Source organism: Temnothorax longispinosus, chromosome 3 (assembly GCF_030848805.1).
Source record: "Temnothorax longispinosus isolate EJ_2023e chromosome 3, Tlon_JGU_v1, whole genome shotgun sequence".
Classification (NCBI taxonomy): Eukaryota; Metazoa; Arthropoda; class Insecta; order Hymenoptera; family Formicidae; genus Temnothorax; species Temnothorax longispinosus.
The window spans coordinates 19,492,664-19,517,910 of record NC_092360.1 but is presented as its reverse complement, the minus strand read 5'-3'; the positions used below and the strand labels follow the sequence as shown (position 1 = coordinate 19,517,910).

Sequence of the window (25,247 nt, the reverse complement as noted above, 5' to 3'; positions counted from 1 at the left end):
TCTCCATCCTTGTCTGATGTTTCTGTTTCGTGCACGGTACGGATACGGCACGGCTGTGTCTGAATCGACCCTATTTAAGTATCGCGGACATCGAAGAAATATTTGCGTATTACACGTTGCATCAGTGAATAACTGTAGAGATTCTTGTAGGTATTAAAATAGGTCTTTAATATAAAGAATTATAATTGCTTAAAAATATTCAATTCTCATAAATTCCGTTCTACAAAATTTTCTTGGCTTATCACTTTTAATATTTTCAATATTCCTGACATTTTGAAGATTTATATAAAAATATTCAAATTCAATGGCCTGCTAAATTGTTTTGACTTAAAATTTTTAATATTTTCAAAATCTTTAACGTTTTAAAGAATTATAACTGCTTAAAAATATTCAACTTGTGCAATTTCAGTGGCTTGCTTTAATACAGTCAAAATCTGTGACATTTTAAAGAATTATATATAACTGCTTAAATATTCAATTTCCGCAAATTCAGTGACCCTCTAAATTTGCTTGAAATTTTTAAGAGCTTTAAAATCTTAGAATTAAAAAAAATGTAATTGCTTAAGAATAGTTAATGCTTGCAATGTAAATGATTTGCTACCTACATTTGGGATTTATAATAGCTTTAAATATAAGAAATTTAATTGGTCTTTTTTGTCATAGATGTGTTAAATGTAATAATTTAATATAATATAATTTATATAATAATTACGTAATAATTATTTAATAATTTACATTATATATAATTTAGTTTGATAGGCTAACATTTGTTAGTCAAACACGTTACTATAAAGACTCACTTTTGAACGGGAAAAGGTTTTATGAAAATATATGTTCAAAACACAAAGTCCATCTTTGTAGTTTTTATTACACAAGACAAAACATATATACAATAATATAATGTATTATTTGATTGAAAGTGTCGTAACATGTGAAAATTATTGTTTCGCGATTATTATGTTTGTTACGTTTATCAGTATATTCAATATTGTATATAGGCTGTAAACTGTAGCTTCACATATTCGCGCATAATTGCATTTTCTTCATCGCGTAAATTGGTATGATATCTTGTTAGCAGATGTCACTACGGTATATATATTCGATTTTCAAATGACAACAGTCGGAATAATAGGTTTCCATCTGCTCTTTAGGGATTCAGAAATATTAACATGAATGTTTATACTGGAGTTATTTGTATATATAGTGTTTCAAATACACGACGCAATTGAAATAAAACTATTGAAGAATGTAGACGTAGGGATTTGTTACGCAAAGCAGAATAAGCAAAAAGGTAGCGCGTAATTAAACTTAAAATATGTTAATAAAACATTTTGTATTTTGTAATTTTCTTAAACATAATTACATTGTGTTTTAAATATGTCATTATAGTTTTTCATCACAAATAAACATGCTCTTTGATTAGGGTTTTTTCTTATAAAAAATTATGCATACGATATACAATTCCTATGTTTATTTAGAAAATAATTCCATAATATGTACTATATATGTAGTATATGTAATAATCTTTATTAAAAGTTAAATGATTACAAGTGCAATTATCTTTATTAATCGATTTCGGCGGATCGTATTGCGAGACAGGAGTTTTGTTCGAAGTTAAGATAGGACAGATAGACGATACGTTGCACGCGTTAAAAGAACTTTACGGGACCAACTTTCTTTCCAACAAGTAGAATTACGTACATGCCTCTTACTATCAATTTCTACTACTAATTACCATACGCTATTAACGTGTGTGCTAAATTAATATTGACTATAGACTTTCCTTCGTTAAGATCGCGGAAAAAATGCGCAGAGTGATCAAGCTAATTTGATTGACGCATCAGCAGGAATTTAGAAAGTTTTAGTTTTTTTTAATTCCGCTGAGTGAATTTTCGCAATAGTCTAGTCATGTATTTGGCGGTCCCAAGATCCGTTTCTTCTGCCACAGTTGGTACTGTTTCTTCTAGCATATTCGTACTCTGCCTGTAAAAAGAAATGATAGGATATTAATGACGCGTCGCGTGTATAGAAGAGAGTTTTTCTTGAATATTACCTTTTGTGCCACAACAACTCGAGTGCAAACACGATTACGCTAAGTAGCGTTCCGTAGCCCATTACGACTATCGCGAAGTAGCATTCCGTGAAACCGATGTTGATGAAGCTAGTCTGACTCGAGCACGTTGGCTTTCTTGTGTACAAACGATACTCGTCGCGATACATGAGTCCATATTCTCGCAGTTTCAAAGCTCTGAAAATATTTTCTTCGAGTACTATTATACATATGCCGCATTTATTTTAATATTTTATACATGCAATTTTCTTCAAACGTAAGTTTTAAATAAAATTACTCTCGAAGGCAATTGCTAAGTTATTAATATTAAAAAATCATAAATGTCATGTATGAGAACATCAATGCAAGTGCTTTTTGTAGATAATGTTTATTTTATGGAAAATATGTTCCTCGTGTATATATGGAGGGATTAAAGCCATAGTGGTGTAAGTCAATTTTTTTTACCACTTTTTCTTCTTCTTTTTTCAACATATCTGCATGTGTAGACTGCATCTATGAACTTAACTCGATAGGTTAAAAAAAGTGACTTACACCACTATGGCTTTAACTCCTCCATATATATATATTTTATTCTTAATAATTTCGTAAACAAAGTCTTTCTTTTCAACGAAAAGCGTAATTTTATGAATGTAACGTCTTAAATTGTCAACTTTTTAACGTCATATTCTCGATTATATGGCCTTGAGGTTGTACATAGGGGAACTGTGCCTAATATCGCACCCTATTTTTAAAAACCAAAATCTTGACTGAAAATTATAAGAATATAACTAAACCGCATCATTTTATTCTATGATTATCGTAACATGATCTCCATGGCATGAATGTGTTCAAAATTTACTTTAACTATCTTTTCTAAAGGAAAACAAAAAAGTAGCATTTGACGACATAAAAAAACAGTGTTTTTAATATTGCGCCCTTACATATTTTTATTAAAAATAAACAACTCAAAACAAGGCACATAAAGTTGGTAAAAATATGCTCTTTTAACGATTAAGAAAGCTTATGGGGTTCCACGAGCTATAAGGTGGGATGATGTAGTCTGGTCAGCATCCCGCCTGGATTTACTCTCGCAAAAAGATTTTGTTACTCATTGGACAGGAGGCTGAGGGAGCGTCAGAGGTATTCTAGAGGCAAACCAGTTAAGAAAAATGGACGGTATAATGAAAATTCCTGGAGGGAGGAATTAGGAACATTACAAGGAAGAAACGTAACCGATTAAAGCATCACAATAATGGTTAGCAACAATATCTCTAATTTAGGAATAAAATTAGACACAATATTACATGCTTTCATGACAGACATTCGTTCTTAGTACATATCTTTTTTGCTGTATTAATAACGAAAGATATACCTCCTGCGAAATTTCGAAACCGTTAAAACTATGAACTGTCATGCCCTTGGTCATGCCACTTTTTATATCATATAATTCTAATTAAAATAAAACAAAAGATCGTCCAAAACGGTGTTGTTTCAACAGCTTTCACTGCTCACTGACAGAATGCAACACAACACGTAATAGTCTCAATATCATAAGGTGCGGAATTAGGAACAAGGGCGATATTAGGCATAGTTCCCTTACTTGATACGAGGCACTACGCGTTTTCTGACAAAAGATTTTCACGTTAAACTTTAATTTGCTTAAATTCATATTTGAGGATGCGACAAGTTGATAACTTACCCATTTTTTATTATCTCCGAATAAGGCGATTGCTTTGCTATTGAAAGAAGCGGGTTTATTGCGATCACATAATCGATCTCAGTTAGACCACACTTCTTCTCTTCCTGATACGTGCTCTGTATAAGGCTGTATATCAAGTTTCGTGAACCATGAAACGCGAAAGACTCGCTTCCTATGCGGCGTACCCCTTCCTCCAGGCTCATCCAGTTCGATTTGCTTTCGATTTTCTGCAGAATCGCCTTTCTGACAGAACCTTGAAAATTCTATATTGCAACAGAAAGAAAATTATTTCTATCTATAATCTTTTGTCATTTAATTCTTTGTTTCAAGATTAATAAACTTTTATTTATTAACTTTTATCTACCTTCATAAGATATCGGTTGTATGTTACGTTCTGTCCTCCGAGAATTAACGGACTGTATAGGAGATCGGAAAGGGTTTTGATTGAGTCCGTGGTAGACTGCAAAAGAGCCACAATATTTGCCGTGTAAGCCGCATAAAGGCTCAGTGAGGTCAGCAATAACATAAGAGTGACGATGCGAGATGAGATTCTGTATGGCTCATACGAATACCCTACGAATATACCAGAAGCAATAAAATTCTCTCTATTTTGGGCTCATACATTCTGGAGATATACCTATTTTTCTTCTAAAATAATTCTCTTGCTGTAAATTTAAATATTTCTTTTGTCTGAATTTCTTTTTTTGTCCATATTTGCCACATAATTATGTAATTATCAATGAGAAAGAAGGTGGAAAACAGAAAGTACAAAAGTTTGATTTTGCGTATCGAAATAAGAGTGGACAGTGAGAAAAAATTCCAGAATAGAAGAGTAACTCGATTTCGACGATTCCAAAGTAGAAAACTTTTACTGTATTTTATGAGTTTACTTTTTGATATATTTTTATTTACAAGGTGAAAATTGCAGAGCTCTTAGGTTAGTAAATTGTACCTTGTTGCGCAAATGCGCCTAAAAGGAGGAGAAGACCATCGACAGCCGTTGGTTCGCTGACTTTTATTTGATTCCAGTAAGCTGCCGATCTTTTCGAAGTGCCTCGATAATGTTCCCATTTCATAGATATATATAACAAGCAGAAGACGAGAACAAGAAATATAGCAGTTGCAATCCAGACATTTCGTTGAAAGGGCAAGGTGAAGATATTTTTCACGGTCGACAGTAGCGGCCGTCGAAATACGAAACACACACTATTCAAAATTTTATGTATTATGACAAAAATTAGTAATAAATCTCTCTGACACAATATAGTAATAAGAAATATAAATGTGATAGAAAGGATAGAAGTTATAGATTTAAGAATAAATGGAGGTATACGATGGGAATGATATTAAACAATATGATGTTATTAATAAAATACATATTAATTTTGTATATAAAATCTAATGTTATAGACATCAAATAGCGTAATTAAGACTGTATGCTAATTAAATATCTGTACTTTAGAGGTGAAGGATTAATTATCTCTATTATTATCATCAATTCAGAGAAGACAATTTATTAAGATTATTTATTAATAATATCTTACGTTGCCGGTAATACCATCAGTTAACTTAAATTTCTGTGCGCTCGTTGCAAGATATTTTTTTTATATCTACATTTGCTTAATAAAAAAATCGATTATTTATATGGCTATATATTTATATGGCTATTATGGCTCCGTCATTATTGTTATCCACGTACGCAAATGTGTTTAAACAAAGCATTATTTTTAAATTATAAGAGTTTAAAAATATTTACAGTATAAATTATAAAATAAATTTTTTCAAATTGTTAACGAAAATTTTATTTAAAACAAAAATTGGAACGGAATTATTGTGCGAAAACACAGTCTTAAAAATGTCTTTTTTACATTCTTACTCGATAACTTTCGTTTTTTGCGTATGTCTGTAAAGAATTACCGAGACTGCTGTCATTGAAAATAAATAAAGTTATTCATATTTTGATGGACAATTTTATGGAAAGGGAGAAAGTATGGATGAGAACACAGTAACGGAAGAATTATATAAGAGATAAATTTGATGTCAAGGGGATTTCAATATTTTCAATTTTAGAAAAGATTTTTTTTACTTATTCATGATAATGCATGCATGTTGCGTATCGTAAAACGTAAAAGTAACTGAAGATTTGACTGACTGGATTTTATATGCAATTTTACCTAGAGCGTATGTACAGTTGAATGAATTGCACTATAGTCAAGCGATCGGGCAGCATAAACGCAGTGAAGCCAATATCGATCTCGCGTCGTTGTAGCATCCCGATCATCCCGTCCCAAGTTCCATTGTTGTTGTGTCCAAAGTGGTTTACAACATTGAACTTTACCCTACCGTATAAGAACATCAAATTGCAATATACACTGATTTCCAAGATTCATGTCTCGTTACTTTACATAAAGAATTACTTTACTTTATTTACTTTACATAAAGAATTATTCGATTCTCACGACGTAAATTATTTCATGTATTGGTCAAAAGTGTAGAAACGTTTTTAAAGAAGATAGTCGAACAATTGTGACGGTATTTTTTCGCGTTCGAGTTCGATAAGGTCGCATCATACGCTTTATTTTTGTTAATGAGACGCATGGCACATATGCTTATATAATTAAGTAATCAGCTTCATTTATACATCTAATTATGAAAACTGATTTTTGTCATCTATAGGTATAATTGTCTGATCACTAAGCTCGTCTAATAAATGATTTTATATTTCGTTTTACAGCTTTATCCTTTTAAGATTTGCATTTATGCGACCGTTTACACATCCTTTTTACGTCGATGTAGTAACCCTAAGCCTCTTCACCAAACGACTTTGAGTTACTATCATACATCGATGTAATAACTTCGTCGTAAAAGAGTGTTTACACTGCAGCATCTAACGTCAGTAGTTATAACATCGATGTTATAACTTTGGTGTAAATCGGTCCGTGTAAACGTAGTCTATGATTGTTAGATTTGCAATTAACAAACTCGGTTTTATTGTCGTTAAAGTTACTTCATAAAGATCTTAACAATATTGATATGTTTTACCGTCAGGAGAATAAGACTCACGTTGCGTTCATGCGGTTCACTAAATGGTGTACCCAGACATAATTAATCTTCGCCATAGGATCTACTAATTTATACATAAAATCAGTCAAGTGATTGATCGTGTCAGGATTTGTTATCTGCAAAGATGAAAAAAATGTACCTCTGCGCAGAGTTTCAAATATCTAAAGCCTGAAAGTAGGTATACTATGGGCGTTCTAAATCACTTGTGGAGGGGGAAGACGGCGTGGTGGAGGGTGACGTCACCGGAGTGGTAGGGTATGACGTCATCGGCTTGGAGGTGGATGACGGCATGTTTGCATCATTAATTAAATTTTTTTTTATTAAATAATTATATAAATTAAATTAGGTTATAATGAATCATAACCTAACTCAATTAATTTAATTATTTATAACCTATAAATTAATATAATTTTATATAACCTAATTTAATTAATATAATTATTTAATAAAAAAAATTTAATTAATGATGCAAACATGCCGTCATCCACCTCTACGCCGATGACGTCATATCCCACCATGCCGGTGACGTCACCCCCCACCACGCCGTCTTCCTCCTCCACAAGTGATTTAGAACGCCCATAGTATACTTACTCCTGAGTTACATTTGCGGCGTTTTTGTCTTTTCTACTTTCTTATTAGAATGAAATAATAGTAAATGTACAATTTAGGGTGTGTCATTTTAGAGCAACTTTTTTTTTCATTTCACGAATAGCATATACTTGCAGGAAGGTAAAATAAGATACCTGTTAAAATTTTAGCCTTTAATATTAATATTAACAGGTCGCTCATCGCAATTTTTTATTTTTTATTTAGTAAGATAGAAAAAATGTTATAACTATCTAACAAACAGTAATACAGCATTGCGCCACATAGATTTTCTGTAGTAAATTTACCGCTCTACAAAAAAGATTTCTTATCATTTTTTCATAAATTCAACCGTTCAAAAGATATTCAAAGTTAAAGTTTGATAAATTTTATAAAACTTGTTTTTGCTTCTTATGAATGATGTTTCATATCGACTATCAAAAATTATGAAATAAGAAATACATATTTTTGTAGAAAATTTAACGATCTACAAAAAAGGTCTCTTATATTTTTTTCATAAATATAACCATTTAGACGATATTAAGGTTTAAAGTTCAAAGTATAAACCTTAATATCGTCTAAATGGTTATATTTATGAAAAAAATATAAGAGACCTTTTTTGTAGATCGTTAAATTTTCTACAAAAATATATAATGATTATTTCATAATTTTTGATAGTCGATATGATACAAAATTCATAAGAAGCAAAAACAAGTTTTATAAAATTTATCAAACTTTAACTTTGAATATCTTTTGAACGGTTGAATTTATGAATAAATGATAAGAGATCTTTTTTGTAGAGCGGTAAATTTACTACAGAAAATCTATGTGGCGCAATGCTGTATTACTGTTTGTTAGATAGTTATAAAATTTTTTCTATCTTACTAAATAAAAAATAAAAAATCACGATGAGCAACCTGTTAATATTAATATTAAGGGCTAAAATTTTAACAGGTATCTTATTTTACCTTCCTGCAAGTATATATGCTATTCGTAAAATAAAAAAAAAAGTTGCTCCAAAATGATACACCCTAATGTACATGTATTAAATACTTGTAAAGAGAATATATCTTTGATTATGTATCACTGATACACTTAAAAAAAAATTGTTAATCCGAAAAAATATTTAGTCCGATACGTTCAACTACTATACATGTTAGTTAGTTGTTAGTTAGTTAATTAGTTAGTTAGTTTATTAGTTAACTGAATATTGGTTGTTTCAACAATTTATTAATCCTTTCAGTACGGAGAGTGACTACAGTTACTGTCCATTATACATTATACTGCTCGCTGCGGCCGAACAGTAACTATAGTCACTGTCCACATGCTAACTGCTGCGACCGAGCAGTAACTGTAGTCACTGTCCACATGGCAACTGCGTCCGAGCAACTTGAAATGTTACTTGAAATGTTTTTGTTAATAAACTTTTTAAATTGTTTTTGTTATTGAGTTTTATTTTATATAATAATTGAAGGCGTTGAACGTCAAGTACCTAGCTCTCTCGGCCGAATCGCGTATATCGGCAGATCAACGTTTCGTCCACTGGAGGGCCGTTCGCGTCTCGATCGTTCTGTACCGAAAGGGTTAAGCGAGGGGTTAAGTTAACTAACTAAAATGTTTAGTTGATCATATTGGACTAAATATAAATTTTTCGGATTAACAAATTTTTTTTTCAGTGTACAATAAATGCTATTCTTTGCACGGTGGACGAATACATGTTCAAAGTACCACGAGACAGGATTTAAGAGCCGTCTGTTGAAGATTTCTTCTCCGTGTCGGAGACGCGTCGAAAGTACTCATTTGTAAACCGTTCTTGACTGTCCAATTCCCGCGATTTTCCCATATCACTGCTCGTTGTGGACTCGGTCTGTACACGGACATCAGATGAAGAAAGTCACTGTCGAATCTTCGAGCGAGGACCACGTCACTGTCAGGATAGACAGCTAGATCCTTAAAGACGTCCAGTATCGAGTTGTCATACGTGGAAGTTATGTTGGTGTTATCGATTATCGTTCTTCGATCTTGAAGAAGTAGCCACTTTGTCGGGGCGATGAACATTCTCTTCGAATGCGCCTATTGCACAATGTCAGATACATACCTAATAATTAATTAGTTTAAACGGATGACGAAAGAACTCCCTGTAACTCTTATATACCATTAGTTTAGGAACGTTAAAGACATTTTTTAATTGACAATGGACTGTAATCTAAATTTATTAGGCAACCGCAAGTGAATATTGTAGGTCTCAGGCAAAATTTTTAACGTCGATAAACAGTGAGTGATGAGGTGGAGAGTCGCATTGCCTTTACTTTTTCGATCCTTTTAATCCGAGAGTCAACGTTTATTTGTGTGTCTGTGAAATTGGTGCCTTATTTTAAAAAATCACAAGTTTTATCATCAAGAGTTCTATTTGCATCCACAACAGTTTAATAGCTCTGGCTGGTTTTTTTAAAATAGTTCCGTTTTTTAGATGTTTTTTTAAACGATATATATCAATGGAATTATTTCTAAAAATCATCAGAAATTATAGGAATATTGTGGATGCAAATAGGACTGTTAATAAAATTTTTATTTTTTAAAGTGGTGTGCCACTTTCATAGGGATTGTATTTGTGCTCCCAGACAGACCTGTCAGTACCTGTCGTAAAATGTCGATGGCATAATCGCAGTGCAGGTCCAGCATGTAAAGATTTCGATGTTCTAAATTGTCGTAAATTCTCTCTTCGAGATCCTCGACGAAATTATGGATGCCATGAATCAAACGATAGTTTGACATTTCTCTCGATAATTTAATCGTGTCATCTGAAAAAAAAAAGAAGAAAGGAATCAATTAAAATTCTTTTAATATTTTTATTTGTTTTCTTGAATAAAATTATTATAATTTTATATCATGACATATTCTATTCCAGGATATAACGAAGTTCATGGTAATGTGATTAGTTTATGTGATGTTCTAAATTGAGATTTTAAAAAAGTCTCTGTTCCTCTCTTTCTCTTTCTTAAAGTTTACTTCATAATTTACATTTTATTTATTTATTTTTTTTAATTGTATTTTTTAAGAATCTCGAAATGTGAATTCGAAAATCTTGCCACAGCTGATGCATGTATGTAAAAATATCCTCGACGGCGAGAATAAAATGGGCGTCGCATCGGCGATAAATTGTAGGATCACGTTGTCTATGCGACGAGAGGATGCAGTGTCGAGCGATATTGCAAGGATGCACAGAACGATGAAGAACATTTCATTCGCTTTTTTATTCGCCGAACGATTGCAAATAGATCCCTTCGGCATTGTCGACAGTACCGATTATTATCTGCCGCGTACACCGTAATCTTTTTTGCGTATATAGCCGGATTCGATACTTCCATCTATGACAAAACCGCTTATAATCTGGAAAAATGAAGACGTAATGAAGGGGAAATCGGCGCAATGAATCGACTATTACCGCATATAAAATATTTATCATTCGTGACGGACGCTACATTGATGCGAAGTATACTGTCGGCTAAAAGTTTGAGACCATCAATTCTACTATAAAGTTCTACTATATGAAATGAAATCAAATTTATGCATTATAATTTAACACATTTGTATTATTTTATCCGTTGTTTTATAATGACATGAAAAATGATATAAAACATTTGACAGTTCTACAAGAAATATTTCTTACAAAATAAAAAGGTATTAAATACTAAAAAGCATTAGACTTTTTTCGTTGATGTAGTCACTCTTATATATATTTAATCACCTTTTTTTACTAATTTAGATCTTTTATAAAATATTCTAGAAATCTGGATACAAGTTTTCTTTTTCTGGCAGAAGATTTTTCTTTTAAAATAGTTTACAGCTCAGTTTTGGAAAAAATACTTTGCCGTAATTTTGACCATAATACATTTTCTTGAAATTAAACAATACCACAACTGTGCTATATATATAATAATTATTTACTTTCAAATTAAGAAAAAAATTGTTGAGTAAGAGCCGAATCGGATTTTTAAATAGTATTTTACCGGAATATATACTTTTACATTTTATATGCAATCTCAAACTTTTAGCCGAAAGTGTATAGCTCGCGAAAAAAACGGATTCAATGAAGAGGCAATCGGTCCAATGGTCGATTATTGCCGCACGTGAAATATTTAATATTCGTGACGAATGCTACGTTGACACGATGTATAGCTCGCAGATTGTCTCCTGTGATATAGCTTTGAAACGTATGGTTTTAGGATTTCGTCAGCTTTCATCGTTCTCACGGATCTCTTTCCCTATGTAATTATCGAAAGCACAATTGGAGACAATGATAGTGAATCAAGAAATTGCAAGATGTAAAAAAGTCAGAGTCTGTATTTTGCGTGTGAAAAAATGCAGCTGCGAGATTTTACGTATTCCACCATCGCACTTGCAATATAATTTTTATGACATTCTTCCTACCTTTTCGCGTGTTATCATAGCGCCGACGCGAATTTTTCTTGCGTTCTATAAAGTAAGCATTGCTTTTATTGCATCGTATTATACAAGCAATTTTGGTGTAGTAGAAGTACGTGGAAAGTGTTCAAATTGGCATTGAATATTGGCACATCGATTCTGTTTATAACACGCGTTTAAAAAATGGCAAGATTTGCATATGTCGCCTTCTTAAGCACACAAATTGTAACGCCTCGTGTGTGAGTCTGTGTATAATATTACAAATATCAATATCTTACTCTTTAATCATTCGTACACACGTGCTGTGTTATACGATCATATAGCCGTAAAGCTCGACAAGCTCAACTCGCATAAAATCGGCTTCGAACAACTTCCGCGTCGATTCCATCTGCCTCCAGCGTGTTGTCTGTTTATCGCTTCCAATCTTTGTGATATTAATTGTATAAGGTAACTAACTCGCAGCAATAATGTAATCAGTACAAAATGTCACCAAAAGGAAGTAGTTATTTTTCGAGTTTATATTTAAAAAGCACTCCGACTAAAACGTAATTGTTTATTGTTTCCGCGGCGCGGAAAAAGATTTCTTACGAAAAAAGATTCCTTTACGGAAAATAATTGTTTGATGAGTTTTGTTGATGATAAGTTGTAGTGATTGATACGTGAAACAAGCTTCTTCTCGTCCAATCAATGCTTGCACGAGTGATTTTCAAGTGATTTTAATGAATAAAGTCATGATGACGTCATCATGATGTCCTTATGAGTTTTATATTGTACTTGAGGAAACAATTATCCTCGTTTTTGTGTTTGAAAAAACTCGGATTCCGATCGGAATTATTTTTCTTAGAAAACACAATATAAATCTAGGAGATAACTGAACAATTTCCCGATCAAAATCCATTCCGAAAAGTTACGTGTCTTGTTGTCAGATTATATCGACAGGTTCTACCAGCAAAATACAAGTTTAATGCGTATACAGATGACATGGGATTTGTGTTGCAATATCTGAACAAATCTGCTACCAATCTGTTATTGTCACACCACGGGCAGTTTACTTACTGAGTAAATGATTACGATGCGATAGATTTTATTCAATTTCTGCAGTCCATCTGTCATTCTGCTTTTATCGACAAAATTCTATCGACAAAATTTGCAACAAACACTTTCAAAATCTGTTTTCGATAGATTTGGCTATCCGGATACTCGTAATATGATATATATATATATATATATATATATATACTAGCTTTTCGGCCCGCGCTTCGCGCGGGCCTCAAAGCTATTCCCCCGCCAATCAGCTTTTCGGCCCGCGCTTCGCGCGGGCCTCAAAGCTAATCCCCCCGCTGACTCACTATATTATTAACTCTCATACAATTTTTTATTTGTTTAATTTATAAAACTTCTTTGTATACGATATTTTTTATATAATATGATATTTTTTGTGTTCATGGATTAAACATTTAAGCTTACAATTAAAAATTATTTATATATAGATCTATTTATAGATATATATCTATTTGTATATTAATTATATATTATATAAGATATAATTCAAAAAATATAAAAATATCTATGTATCTTATATATAAACAATTTTTAATTTAAATCTGATTTAAAGCGCGGCATCAAAATCTATTCTCCTCTCCCTAAACTCACCCATTAATTACCGTTTTCCAAAAAGATCGATAACGATAAATTAACCACATTATAGCAATCCCCGGAAAATTCTCTCCTTATTTCATATACAATTCTTTCAGATTCGGTCCATTAATATTTTGCGGACAGACAGACAAACAGTTTGGTTTTACATTATTATATTAAAATGGTGGACTTCCACACCACCCTTGAGGTTCCACCTATTGGCGCGTTAGGTTTTTTTATAGTAGACCTTCGCCTTAAGCCCTATTATACTACTTCTCATATTATATGATTCTTACCTAGCGCAAGAAGTTGTTAATTATTTAAAATTAAAATTTATGTAAACATGACTATTAATAATTATATAATTTTTGTTTATGTATTATATTTAGAGTATATAGTTATAAATATATGGATTAACGAGATTCCCACTGTCCCTATCTACTATCTAGCGAAACCACTGCCAAGGGAACGGGCTTGGAAAAATTAGCGGGGAAAGAAGACCCTGTTGAGCTTGACTCTAGTCTGGCACTCGTTAATTTTAATTTTAAATAATTAACAACTTTTTGCGCTAACTTATTTCCGGTCATTTAATAAACCATTGACTTATCTTTTCAATATATTCAATGTGGGATTAACATCTGTTATTCTTATATAATTTTGTTAACAACTTTTTTTCCTACTTAAGGACCTCTTTATAGACCACATTAGTAGTTTTCCCCTCAGGTGCTAGAATCACCAGACTGCTAGGTGAGCTTACCCTTGAGCAGGCCACGTAAAACTGCCCATGTGAGAAACAGTCCTCACTTAAATCAATCCCTGCTACTTTCAACGACTGTCCCTGTGACTTATTAATGGTCATCGCAAAACAAACCTTGATAGGAAATTGCAGCCTTTTAAACTCGAAAGGGTACTCTGATGGTATGAGTGGTATGCGTGGTATAAACACTGTATCTCCCCGAGCACAGCCGGTGAACACTGTGGCCTCGATAACATTCCTATAGAGTGCCTTTACTCGCAACCTGGTTCCATTACAAAGTTTTGGTGGATTGAGGTTTCGCAGCAACATCACTGGAGCCCCCACTTTAAGTCGAAGCTTGTGAGTGGGTAAACCAGGAGGGTTCAAACTATTTATGAACTCCACGGGGTAATTGACAGCGTCATCTGTTTGTACCACCGAGTCTACAGATCTGTACTCCATTTCTATCTCGTCTAATGATTTAAGTAGAATGTCATTAATTACACCAGCTTTATCGTTCTTAGGAGTCAAAATTGCACGCTCACACAACCAGTCCATAGATTTCTTTTTGATATCAACAATATCAGGGTATATTTTGTCAATAAGGTTAGCTAAGGTTGTCACTACTAAGCCTAAATCTTTTGGAATAATCACCTTTCCCTCAGACTCGGGATATTTTCCATCTCCTATTTCAAGTAGAATTTTCGAGAATTTCCCCGCGGAGACATCACCTTTCAAATATACCCTCATATTCTTTTTGAGAGAGAGTTTACAGATAAGAGACCATAAATATGATGCCTTAATGCATGCTTTAACCTCATCAGCTCGAGTTCCCCTTTGCACTACAGGCAAAGTCTGTCGGAAGTCTCCAGCCAGCAACACAGTGACTCCCCCCATCACTCCATCGTTACCCCTAATATCTTTTAAGGTTGTACTCAATGCTTCAAAACCCCCTTTATGTGCCATGGTGCTCTCATCCCAAACAATGAGCTTACAGTCCCGCAACACTTGGGCCATGTTGCTTTGTTTTAAAATATTGCACAAGGGTGTTTCTACATAGTTTAGATTGAGGGGCAGCTTAAAAGCAGCGTGAGCAGTCTTGCCTCCCTCTAACAGCGTAGCAGCAATGCCAGAGGATGCAACAGCCAAGGCAATGCCACAATCACTTCTTACTTTTGCCAAAAGTAAATTAATGAGAAAAGTTTTTCCAGTACCACCTGGAGCATCTAGAAAAAAGACCTGACCAGCACTTAATTCAATACTGCTAAGGACCTGCCGATAGACAGCGAACTGTTCATCTGTTAGTAAACCCTCGTTATTCGACACCACTTGTGCTAAGATGTTTACATCATAATTTGTTTCTCTCAGATAATCCCGATTTCTCAAAACTTCTCCTAACCTTTTTGGCTGAGACAGACCATATTGTTGTAACTCCTGTCCTCCCAAAGCCAATACTGCGTCTTCAATCATCACCAAACATCTGTTATACACCTCGTCCATTATCTGCTGCGCACTGCTTTGCAACTCTCTTTCCACTTGTCGTGTAATATCTTCTGAAAAGCTGTCTTTATACTTTTCCCAAAGACTCATAGGCTCATTAAGTTGACAGAATACCAACATCACTGTAAAAAGCTCCCGCAGCTTGAAGGAAGAATCACACAAAGCAGCTTCCTCCAATGTATTGTCCCAGTGTTTGTCATCTTCCAGCAAACCTAATGCCTTGCATGCAGACTGGAATGTGGAACAGACAACACCATTTACAGTTTTCAATTCTAAAAAATGATGTTGGACCTCGAATCTCATACAGTAACATGCGAAGATAATAACACTCTGTGTTATTTGGATGGATGGTATACACTCTTCCCAGCACATTGTCCTTCTTTATTCCTGGCCAGCCATCGACATTCATTCCCCGCTTTCTTCTCTCAAACTTGTTATTTTTAAACACAAAATAAAAAGGAACCTCACAGTACAAAAGAGTTTTTGCAAAATCGTCGGTTTTGCACAGCTCGAAGAAAGCCAAGAGTGTTGTCTGAAGTGGATTACTAATCCTCTCAACTAAGTTTTTGGAATTAAAGTATACACGCTGACCATTCTCGAGGTGTACAGCTAGATGAAAGACAGCAGGATACCTCTCATGAATAGGAAACGCCAAGATTCTCCAAACTGCCTCTGAGCTGCTAATATACCGTCCACTCTCGTACAATTTTACCTCATCCCTCTTATTCTCTAAGGCAAAAGTCGCTTGATCACTGCCCTTATTCACGTACTTACAAATATACTTTATAGATTTAACTGAATTACATAATTCCACATTAATATGAGCATTGAAAGTACGTAACAAAACAGGATTATAGGGCACCACCCAACGATTGTCCAGCTCTATTTCATTGATTTTTACGGTAAATCCACCATCAGCTTGAGACCTTCTCCGATACTGCGGATATCCATCGTTTCCTGTCTGAGTGTCCTTTAGAAGTTGCCTGGGATACCTCTTGCTGCAATTGCCTCCTTTCATACATGGCGAATTACGGTTTAAGCCCCCGCAGGGCCCATGAATCATATTGGCCTTGACAATATTATAAAGAAGAGAGTCTTTCACGGGATCAGGTATTTCAGCACATATGACTTTGTCGATCATATTATTAAAGATGCGCTGCTCTAGCCACAGCAAGATGTGAATATGAGGCAAACCTCGTTTTTGCCATTCCACAGAGTACATGAAACACGTCACTTTTCCAAACAAATCACCCTTTTTTAAAAGAGCCATCATTTTCTTCACCTTGAGATGAAATACCCTAGCTATAATATCGTGTCGATCGTGAGATTTTTGGCCAGGAAGCAGTACATCTGTGATATCCTTCCACTTTGGATTACAAGTAAAAGTAATAAACAGATCAGGACGACCATAAAAACGGACGTATGTCATAGCGTCCTGAGTTCGCTCATGCATATAGCGTGGTCCTCCAGTGAATGATGACGGAAGCACCACCATTTGACCCATCTGAGCAACGTCAGCATCTTGCTTTCCCATGGCGTCTCTCAAATGAATGTAACTATCTGCCCTCACTGCACCTGGTTATTCCTAATATAATTCAACCTTTCAGTCTCTATTTTAGCATACATATCAACCAAAAATTGACTGAAAAGTGAACGGAAGTACACCAAGTGATTAACTTCCCCTTCCCTGACCATAATACGGTATGAGTAAAAGCTCGCTGCGGATACTGTATTCTTTAGGGGCAACTTGGTCTGAGGATCGCGCTGAGACAGGGCAATAGAGTACCCATCTTCGCCACGGCAGAACAAAAGCGGATACTGCAAGGCGTCGTATGATCGATGAATCTCGCTGATACGCTTTAGTGTGTTGTCATGGCTGTGCAACACAATATCTCGCTGCTCAAATTGCTGTCCCACAATCACCAAAGCTACCTCATTTGCTGTTGGTGCATTATACCGTCCTCCATGAGCATCAATGGGCTTCCTATCTGCATGAATAATAACTTCGAAATTTTTGCAAATTGTAGGTACTTTTTTCTATAGTAGTTTTTAGGTCTTTTATGTAACTATTGACTTCATGTAGCATCCTCTGCAATTCTTTAACTAATTTCTGTTTGACATCTGGAAAATTGTTGCATCTCAAGCGCACTTCCCTTTCGTCCTCACCCACGAAATAAATTTGTAGAAATTGGGCTTCTTGCTCAGATGCTGGCAGCAGGCTTCCTACCAAGTGATATACCTGCCCCTGAACTTTAAAGGTCGGTATGAAGCCGTCTTGTTGAACCTGCTTGGCTCCGAATGATGTCATGTTGAAGCAGCCATTATACTTCCGAACACGATTCATAAAGTGGACGTGCTCAGAGTGGCTACCCATTACCAAACTGTAGAGAGGCTCGGGCAGAGGTTGAAAAGGTGAAAGCTGCACCTGTCTCTCTCTCTTTCCCTTATTTGGAACAATTTCTTTTCTTTTCTTTAATTTTTATCTTTTTTCTTTACGAATATATTCTATAACCTCGTAATGTTAAACCATTCGCACTATAACGGTTTTGACAATTTTATAGTGAAGTTTGAAATCTTACATTTAAAAAAATATTAGTGTACTATGTTTAGTAGTCGATGGTGTACGTCGATTTAGTATGTTTTCTTTTCTTTTCTTTAATTTTTATCTTTTTCTTTACGAATATATTTGATAAAAATTATCTCATCAAGCCTAAAAGATATTAACGAATCCATGAAAACACATTTTAACCCTTTTCACCCCGGTTTCCAGACTCCCCTGAAAATTCTACCCCTATTTCATATATTTTGGAAAAAATTATTTTAAAAAATTTCGATACCGGCTTCCAAAGATCGGTAACGAAAAATTATACACTTCATAATACTCCTCGGAAAATTCTACCCCTATTTGATCTATAATTTGTTGAGATTTGATCAATTATTTTTCAAAAAATAAGAAAAATTAAAAAAATCGGTTTCCAGAAAATCGATAACAAAAAACTATACACATAGTGGCACTCCCCGGAAAATTCTACCCCTATTTCATATACTTTGGTGAAAACCCCTATTTCATATACTTTGGTGAAAATTCGGTTCAGAGGTTTGGGCTAGGCGTTGATGAGTCAGTCAGTCAGTCAGTGAAAAAAACACATTTTACCCCTTTTCACCCCCTTAGGGGTGGAATTTCTAAAAATCCTTTCTTAGTGGATGCTTACGTCATAAAAGGAATACACCCTCCAAATTTCAAGTCTCTAGGTTCAGGGGTTTGAGCTGGGCGTTGATGAGTGAGTCAGTCAGGACATCTACATTTATATATATAATATAAGATTATGATATTTGATACAAAGTTTGATATAAATAATATTTAACTTTCAGAAATTATAGGTAGGGGAGAAGGAGGCACTTTAGGACAGAGGCAGTTTAGGACATCTCGAATAAAGAACAAATTTGTCACTTTGTTTTTATGTTAAACGCATTTTTCGGTTGGCAACCGGTCAATAGATAAACTTCACATGAGACCGCGCTGGCTGCAGTTGTAATTATTTTGGCTCGCAAATGTAAGTATTTTTATATTAAACTATTGCTCAAAAGGAAATTCACTTGTATGTTCTGGTTATGATTATATATATGTTTTGCGTTGTAATAAACGAAATACAACAACATAATAAAAGAGTTGGTGTGAAATATTACGTTTTCTTTTTTCAAGTTAGGGTTGGGGTAGTATTGGACAAAGAGAAATTTGAGAGAAAAAGAGAGAAATTTGAAAGAGAAATTTGTGAGACTAATTCTTGCCTTAATTAAGGTTCCAATAGGTAAATACTTATGTTTATTTGATTGCCTACTACAAAATTACCTACTGTATGTTAAAGAAAAAATATATTATTAATTTTTAATAAATTTTTTTAATACATTATATTAAAAGAGGTTTGTAAGATGTTGCCTAGCAAGAGATTTATTACTTTTAATAAATAAAATAAGAAGACTAGAATTATCGTGTCTGTGAAGTTGGCATATTATTTTCCAGCAGATCAAAAATAAAAGGCAGTTCTTGTCGCATGCAGTCGAGTTCTATACTTAGTTCCTGATACTTTTTAGTAATAGTTCTGGTGATTTTACCCAAAAAACAGTCGATCGAAAAAATGATCTGCTAACTTCCCGTAGCAGATCATTTTCTAGCAAATCAAAAATAAAAAAAAGTTCTTGTCGCATGCAGTAGAGTTCTATAGTTCCTGATACTTTTTAAAAATAGTTCTGTTGATTTTGCCAAAAAAAGTCCATTGAAAAAATTATCTGCTAATTTTCCAAAATCTCGGAGTTCCGGTTTATTTAAAATATTTTTCGAATAGTTCTGAGCATACTGAAGCATTTTCTAAAAAGTTCTCGACATTAGCAATGTTGTACGATTGTTTAAAAAATTAATACCGCTCAAAAACCGAGTACTTAGAGAGAATAGTGTGATATGCTGTACGAAATGTCGCAGTTCCGGTTTATCTAAAATATTTCTCGAATAGTTCTGAACATACTAAAGCATTTTCCAAAGAGTTCCCGACCCTGGCAATGTCGTATGATTGTTTAAAAAATTAATACTGCTCGAAAACCGAGTATTTAGAGAGAATAGGGTGATATGCTGTACGAAATGTCGCAGTTCTGGTTTATCTAAAATATTCCTCGAATAGTTCTGAACATACTAAAGCATTTTCAAAGAGTTCCCGACCCTGGCAATGTCGTATGATTGTTTAAAAAATTAATACCGCTCGAAAACCGAGTATTTAGGGAGAATAGGGTGATATGCTGTACGAAATGTCGCAGTTCCGGTTTATCTAAAATATTTCTCGAATAGTTCTGAACATACTAAAGCATTTTCCAAAGAGTTCCCGACCCTGGCAATGTCGTATGATTGTTTAAAAAATTAATACCGCTCGAAAACCGAGTATTTAGAAAGAATAGGGTGATATGCTGTACGAAATGTCGCAGTTCCGGTTTATCTAAAATATTTCTTGAATAGTTCTGAACATACTAAAGCATTTTCTAAAAGTTCCCGACCCTGGCAATGTCGTATGATTGTTTAAAAAATTAATAACGCTTGAAAACAATCATTGCCAGGGTTTGGAACTTCTTAGAAAATGCTTTAGTATGTTCAGAACTATTCGAAAAATATTTTAGATAAACCGGAACTGCGACATTTGGTACAGCATATCACACTATTCTCTCTAAGTACTCGGTTTTTGGGCGGTATTAATTTTTTAAACAATCGTACAACATTGCTAATGTCGGGAACTCTTTAGAAAATGCTTTAGTATGTTCAGAACTATTCGGGAAATATTTTAGATAAACCGGAACTGCGACATTTCGTACAGCTTATCACCCTATTCTCTCTAAATACTCGGTTTTCGAGCGATATTAATTTTTTAAACAATTATACGACATTGCCAGTGTCGGGAACTCTTTGGAAAATGCTTTAGTATGTTCAGAACTATTCGAGAAATATTTTAGATAAACCGGAACTGCGACATTTCGTACAGCATATCACCCTATTCTCTCTAAATACTCGGTTTTCGAGCGGTATTAATTTTTTAAACAATCATACGACATTGCCAGGTTCGGGAACTCTTTGGAAAATGCTTTAGTATGTTCAGAACTATTCGAGAAATATTTTAGATAAACTGGAATTGCGACATTTCGTACAGCATATCACCCTATTCTCTCTAAATACTTGGTTTTCAAGCGGTATTAATTTTTTAAACAATCATACGACATTGCCAGGGTCGGGAACTCTTTGGAAAATGCTTTAGTATGTTTAGAATTATTCGAGAAATATTTTAGATAAACCGGAACTGCGACATTTTGTACAGCATATCACCCTCTTCTCTCTAAGTACTCGGTTTTTGGGCGGTATTAATTTTTTAAACAATCGTACAACATTGCTAATGTCGGGAACTCTTTAGAAAAAGCTTTAGTATGTTCAGAACTATTTGGGAAATATTTTAGATAAACCGGAACTGCGACATTTCGTACAGCATATCACCCTATTCTCTCTAAATACTCGGTTTTCAAGCGGTATTAATTTTTTAAACAATCATACGACATTGCCAGGGTCGGGAACTCTTTGAAAAATGCTTTAGTATGTTCAGAATTATTCGAGAAATATTTTAAATAAACCGGAACTGCGACATTTCGTACAGCATATCACCCTATTCTCTCTAAATACTCGGTTTTCGAGCGGTATTAATTTTTTAAACAATCATACGACATTGCCAGGGTCGGGAACTCTTTGGAAAATGCTTTAGTAGTTCAGAATTATTCGAGAAATATTTTAGATAAACCGGAACTGCGACATTTTGTACAGCATATCACACTATTCTCTCTAAGTACTCGGTTTTTGGGCGGTATTAATTTTTTAAACAATCATACGACATTGCCAGGGTCGGGAACTCTTTGGAAAATGCTTTAGTATGTTCAGAACTATTCGGGAAATATTTTAGATAAACCGGAACTGCGACATTTCGTACAGCATATCACCCTATTCTCTCTAAATACTCGGTTTTCAAGCGGTATTAATTTTTTAAACAATCGTACAACATTGCTAATGTTGAGAACTTTTTAGAAAATGCTTCAGTATGCTCAGAACTATTCGAAAAATATTTTAAATAAACCAGAACTCCGAGATTTTGGAAAATTAGCAGATAATTTTTTCAATGGACTTTTTTGGCAAAATCAACAGAACTATTATTAAAAAGTATCAGGAACTATAGAACTCGACTGCATGCGACAAGAACTCTTTTTTATTTTTGATTTGCTAGAAAATGATCTGCTACGGGAAGTTAGCAGATCATTTTTTCGATCGACTGTTTTTTGGGTAAAATCACCAGAACTATTACTAAAAAGTATCAGGAACTATAGAACTCGACTGCATGCGACAAGAACTGCCTTTTATTTTTGATCTGCTGGAAAATGATATGCCAACTTCACAGACACAGAATTATCTCGGTTTTTTATTATCAGTTCTGCTCCAGCGGCGTCCTAAACTTCCAGGGAGGCAGATTAGGACGGAAAGAACATTTTTTTAATAGGTAGAAACAACGGACTATACTCTTAAATGTATTTGTTTTACCACACGTTTTATATTGAGCATTATTAACTTATAATGGAGTCAAAGAACCAATTTCTTAAAAATTGAAAAAGATATAAACTCTCTTAAATAAATAGTGTCCTACAGTGCCCCCCTCTCCCCTATACATATTTATACATTTTGTTAATTTTTTTATGGAGTCTACATGACTTAATGACAATTAACAAATTGAGATATGAAAAAAAGTATAAGAAAAAATATAATTTTAACGATATTATTTTGTGTCTTTATGTTAAAAATGATTTTTTTAATAAGACTGATAGCAGCTATACGTGTAAAAATTAATAACTAAATAATGTTTAACTTTTAGTAAGATTGTTATAAATATTGTTTATATGCATGTCCAGAAAGTTTTATTAAAATTAAAGAAATTAGTTAGTGATTTCTTTCATTAATCTCTTATATCTTTCATTAATCTTTAATTATTTTTACTTATAAATTTGATATGCTTTCAAGGAAATATAATTTAAAAAAATCCACAGAAACTATTTAGGCGACCGGTTGCTTAAATTATACCTTTTGCAGCCGCTGTTACATTATATGCTAAAGCTTTCAAGTTATATATAATGCGATGTAACAATATATAGATATGATCCTAAAACCGATACGTGGACTATGGTTGCGTCAATGAGTGTGCCCCGGAGTAGAGTTGGTGTGTGCGTATTAGGTGACCGACTTATGGCCGTGGGAGGATGCAACGGCCAACAATATCTCACACTAGTGGAAGCCTACGATCCACATCTCAACGAATGGGAACCTGTGAGTGTATAAACTATTCCTGTAATTGAATATGGTAAATAGAAATAATTGTAAATGTATTTTGTAAACTTAAACATTTTTATGTTCGTAGGTTGCTCCTCTTAAGGGTGGCTTTGTGGGACGGTGTGTTGTTGTAAAAAATCAAACAATAACATGTAGATTATTTTTACTAAACGATCAGTAATTGGACTTGCTAATTATGCAATTTATATTTGTAATTACAAATGATTTAGGTGTTTCAGAAATATGACAGAATCTGCTCTCTTGTGATATTGCATGCATGTTAAATTAGTCACATTGTTATTTTCCTGAAACAATTTTAGATATATCTACATTTAAATAGGTATTATATTTTTTCTTAGCATGTAACAATTTTTATAGGACTTTGACATTTTCGTACTGTATTGAAAAAATTTCAACCATTCTAATTATCAAACATTATATTTGGCACTTGTTTGTACATGGTGATAATGATTAGTTCCTTTAAATCCCAAGTAGAACATAAAATCTCTTATAAGGTTTCAGTAATCGCTTTAAATTTAGATGTACGGGGTGATTAGCCGACAGTACCCTGGCATGGTGACAAATATATAAAACATTCTTAAAGTTTTAAGCTTTTAATTCTCTTTTTTATATTGACAAGTTGCTAATTTTCATCTCACTTTTTTAGCATTTCTGACAACTTACTCGCAACATTGTTGTGTTCATTAGCTATAGCAACTTTTGCAATAACGTATTTCCTTGATTATTATGAGCATTTGTTACAACTATATACTCATCCGGTTTTATCGCTTTTAATTTGCTGATTATTTCAACATTACCATTTTTTGCATCTCTAAATTGTTCTTCTTCAACTAGTTTCAGTAAATCATTAACGTTTTGGTCATTAGAAAGATCAAGAGATGTTTTACCTTCATTATTTTTAATGTTATAAATTGCACCACGTTTTAATAAGGACTTGGTAATATCCAAAAAATCATTTTTAGCTGCAACGTGAAGCGATGTAGCGCCACTAGCAGCGGTTTTAGTATTGAAAAAATTGTTTAATTTATCATGACTCTTACATGTTGTAATAAAACTTCAACAATTTTTTTAAAACCTTTAGAAGTAGCAGTGTGTAATAGTATATCACCTTTATTAGTAACTTGATTAACACAAGCTCCGTTTTTTAGTAAGACACATAATGTGTTCACAACACTTGCCTGTCCATTGCTAACAGTGTAGTGTAACGGTGTTCTTCCATCAATGTCTTTATTATTGGCATCAGCTCTTTAATCAAATCTTTATAAGCGCTGAACAGCCGTATTATGTCATCATTATTAACAGCAATGGACGCTGATGGTTTGCTCTCTATATAAGCTTATATATATATATATATATATATATATATATATATATATATACACATATATATAATTAATACGTTTTATCTTTTCTAAAATATTCAAAACAATAGGATACCGTGTTCCAAAAATAGCTTTGAATTGATCAAGACATTCTCTTAGGGCTTTAAGCGCACTGAATTTATTTTGAGAAAAAAGTACATTTTGCTATGCAGTATTGAGTTCTCAAGGTTTCAGGGTGATTTGCTCCCAAAGCATTTTTCTGGATATTTAAAATTTCTCGAAAAATTTTCAGAGCATCATGATATTTTTTTTTGTTTAAC

The 25,247-nt window shown here is 33.6% G+C and overlaps 1 protein-coding gene and 1 long non-coding RNA gene across 10 annotated transcripts in view; one reads left to right on the top strand and one right to left on the bottom strand.

Moving 5' to 3' along the window:
• Positions 1-23,869, top strand: part of LOC139809523 (uncharacterized) — a 28,779-nt gene extending 4,910 nt beyond the window's left edge. The window contains exons 1-6 of one of the 8 annotated variants that reach the window (XR_011731129.1): positions 11,895-12,269; positions 19,069-19,250; positions 19,400-19,505; positions 22,696-22,763; positions 23,410-23,581; positions 23,673-23,869. This is a non-coding gene — a long non-coding RNA (uncharacterized lncRNA). The other 7 variants (XR_011731124.1, XR_011731126.1, XR_011731123.1 and 4 more) reach the window with 7 other exon arrangements.
• On the bottom strand, positions 849-10,770 carry LOC139810028 (probable glutamate receptor). 2 transcript variants are annotated; one of them, XM_071773369.1, is made up of 10 exons: positions 10,487-10,770; positions 10,035-10,198; positions 9,126-9,470; positions 6,813-6,928; positions 5,924-6,088; positions 4,702-4,955; positions 4,114-4,322; positions 3,750-4,012; positions 2,054-2,248; positions 849-1,983 (listed from the first exon to the last, which is right to left on the bottom strand). In XM_071773369.1, the coding sequence occupies exons 1-10, from the start codon at positions 10,686-10,688 to the stop codon at positions 1,872-1,874; spliced, it is 2,025 nt and encodes a 674-aa protein (XP_071629470.1). In that variant the 5' UTR covers positions 10,689-10,770; the 3' UTR covers positions 849-1,871. The 2 variants fall into 2 exon arrangements, with proteins under 2 accessions (XP_071629470.1, XP_071629471.1); XM_071773370.1 differs by lacking the exon at positions 10,487-10,770 and having other exon boundaries at positions 9,126-9,495; positions 10,035-10,164.
• Positions 23,870-25,247: the final 1,378 nt, after the last annotated feature.

Bases quoted from the DNA above. Each gene is read 5' to 3' on its own strand.
- LOC139810028 (XM_071773369.1), bottom strand. From the start codon at position 10,688: ATGCCGAAGGGATCTATTTGCAATCGTTCGGCGAATAAAAAAGCGAAT. The intron at 10,199-10,486 runs GCAAGATTTTCG...TTTTTTTTTCAG, and splicing joins ACATACATGCATCAGCTGTG to ATGACACGATTAAATTATCG. The intron at 1,984-2,053 runs GTAATATTCAAG...TTCTTTTTACAG, and splicing joins GAGTTGTTGTGGCACAAAAG to GCAGAGTACGAATATGCTAG.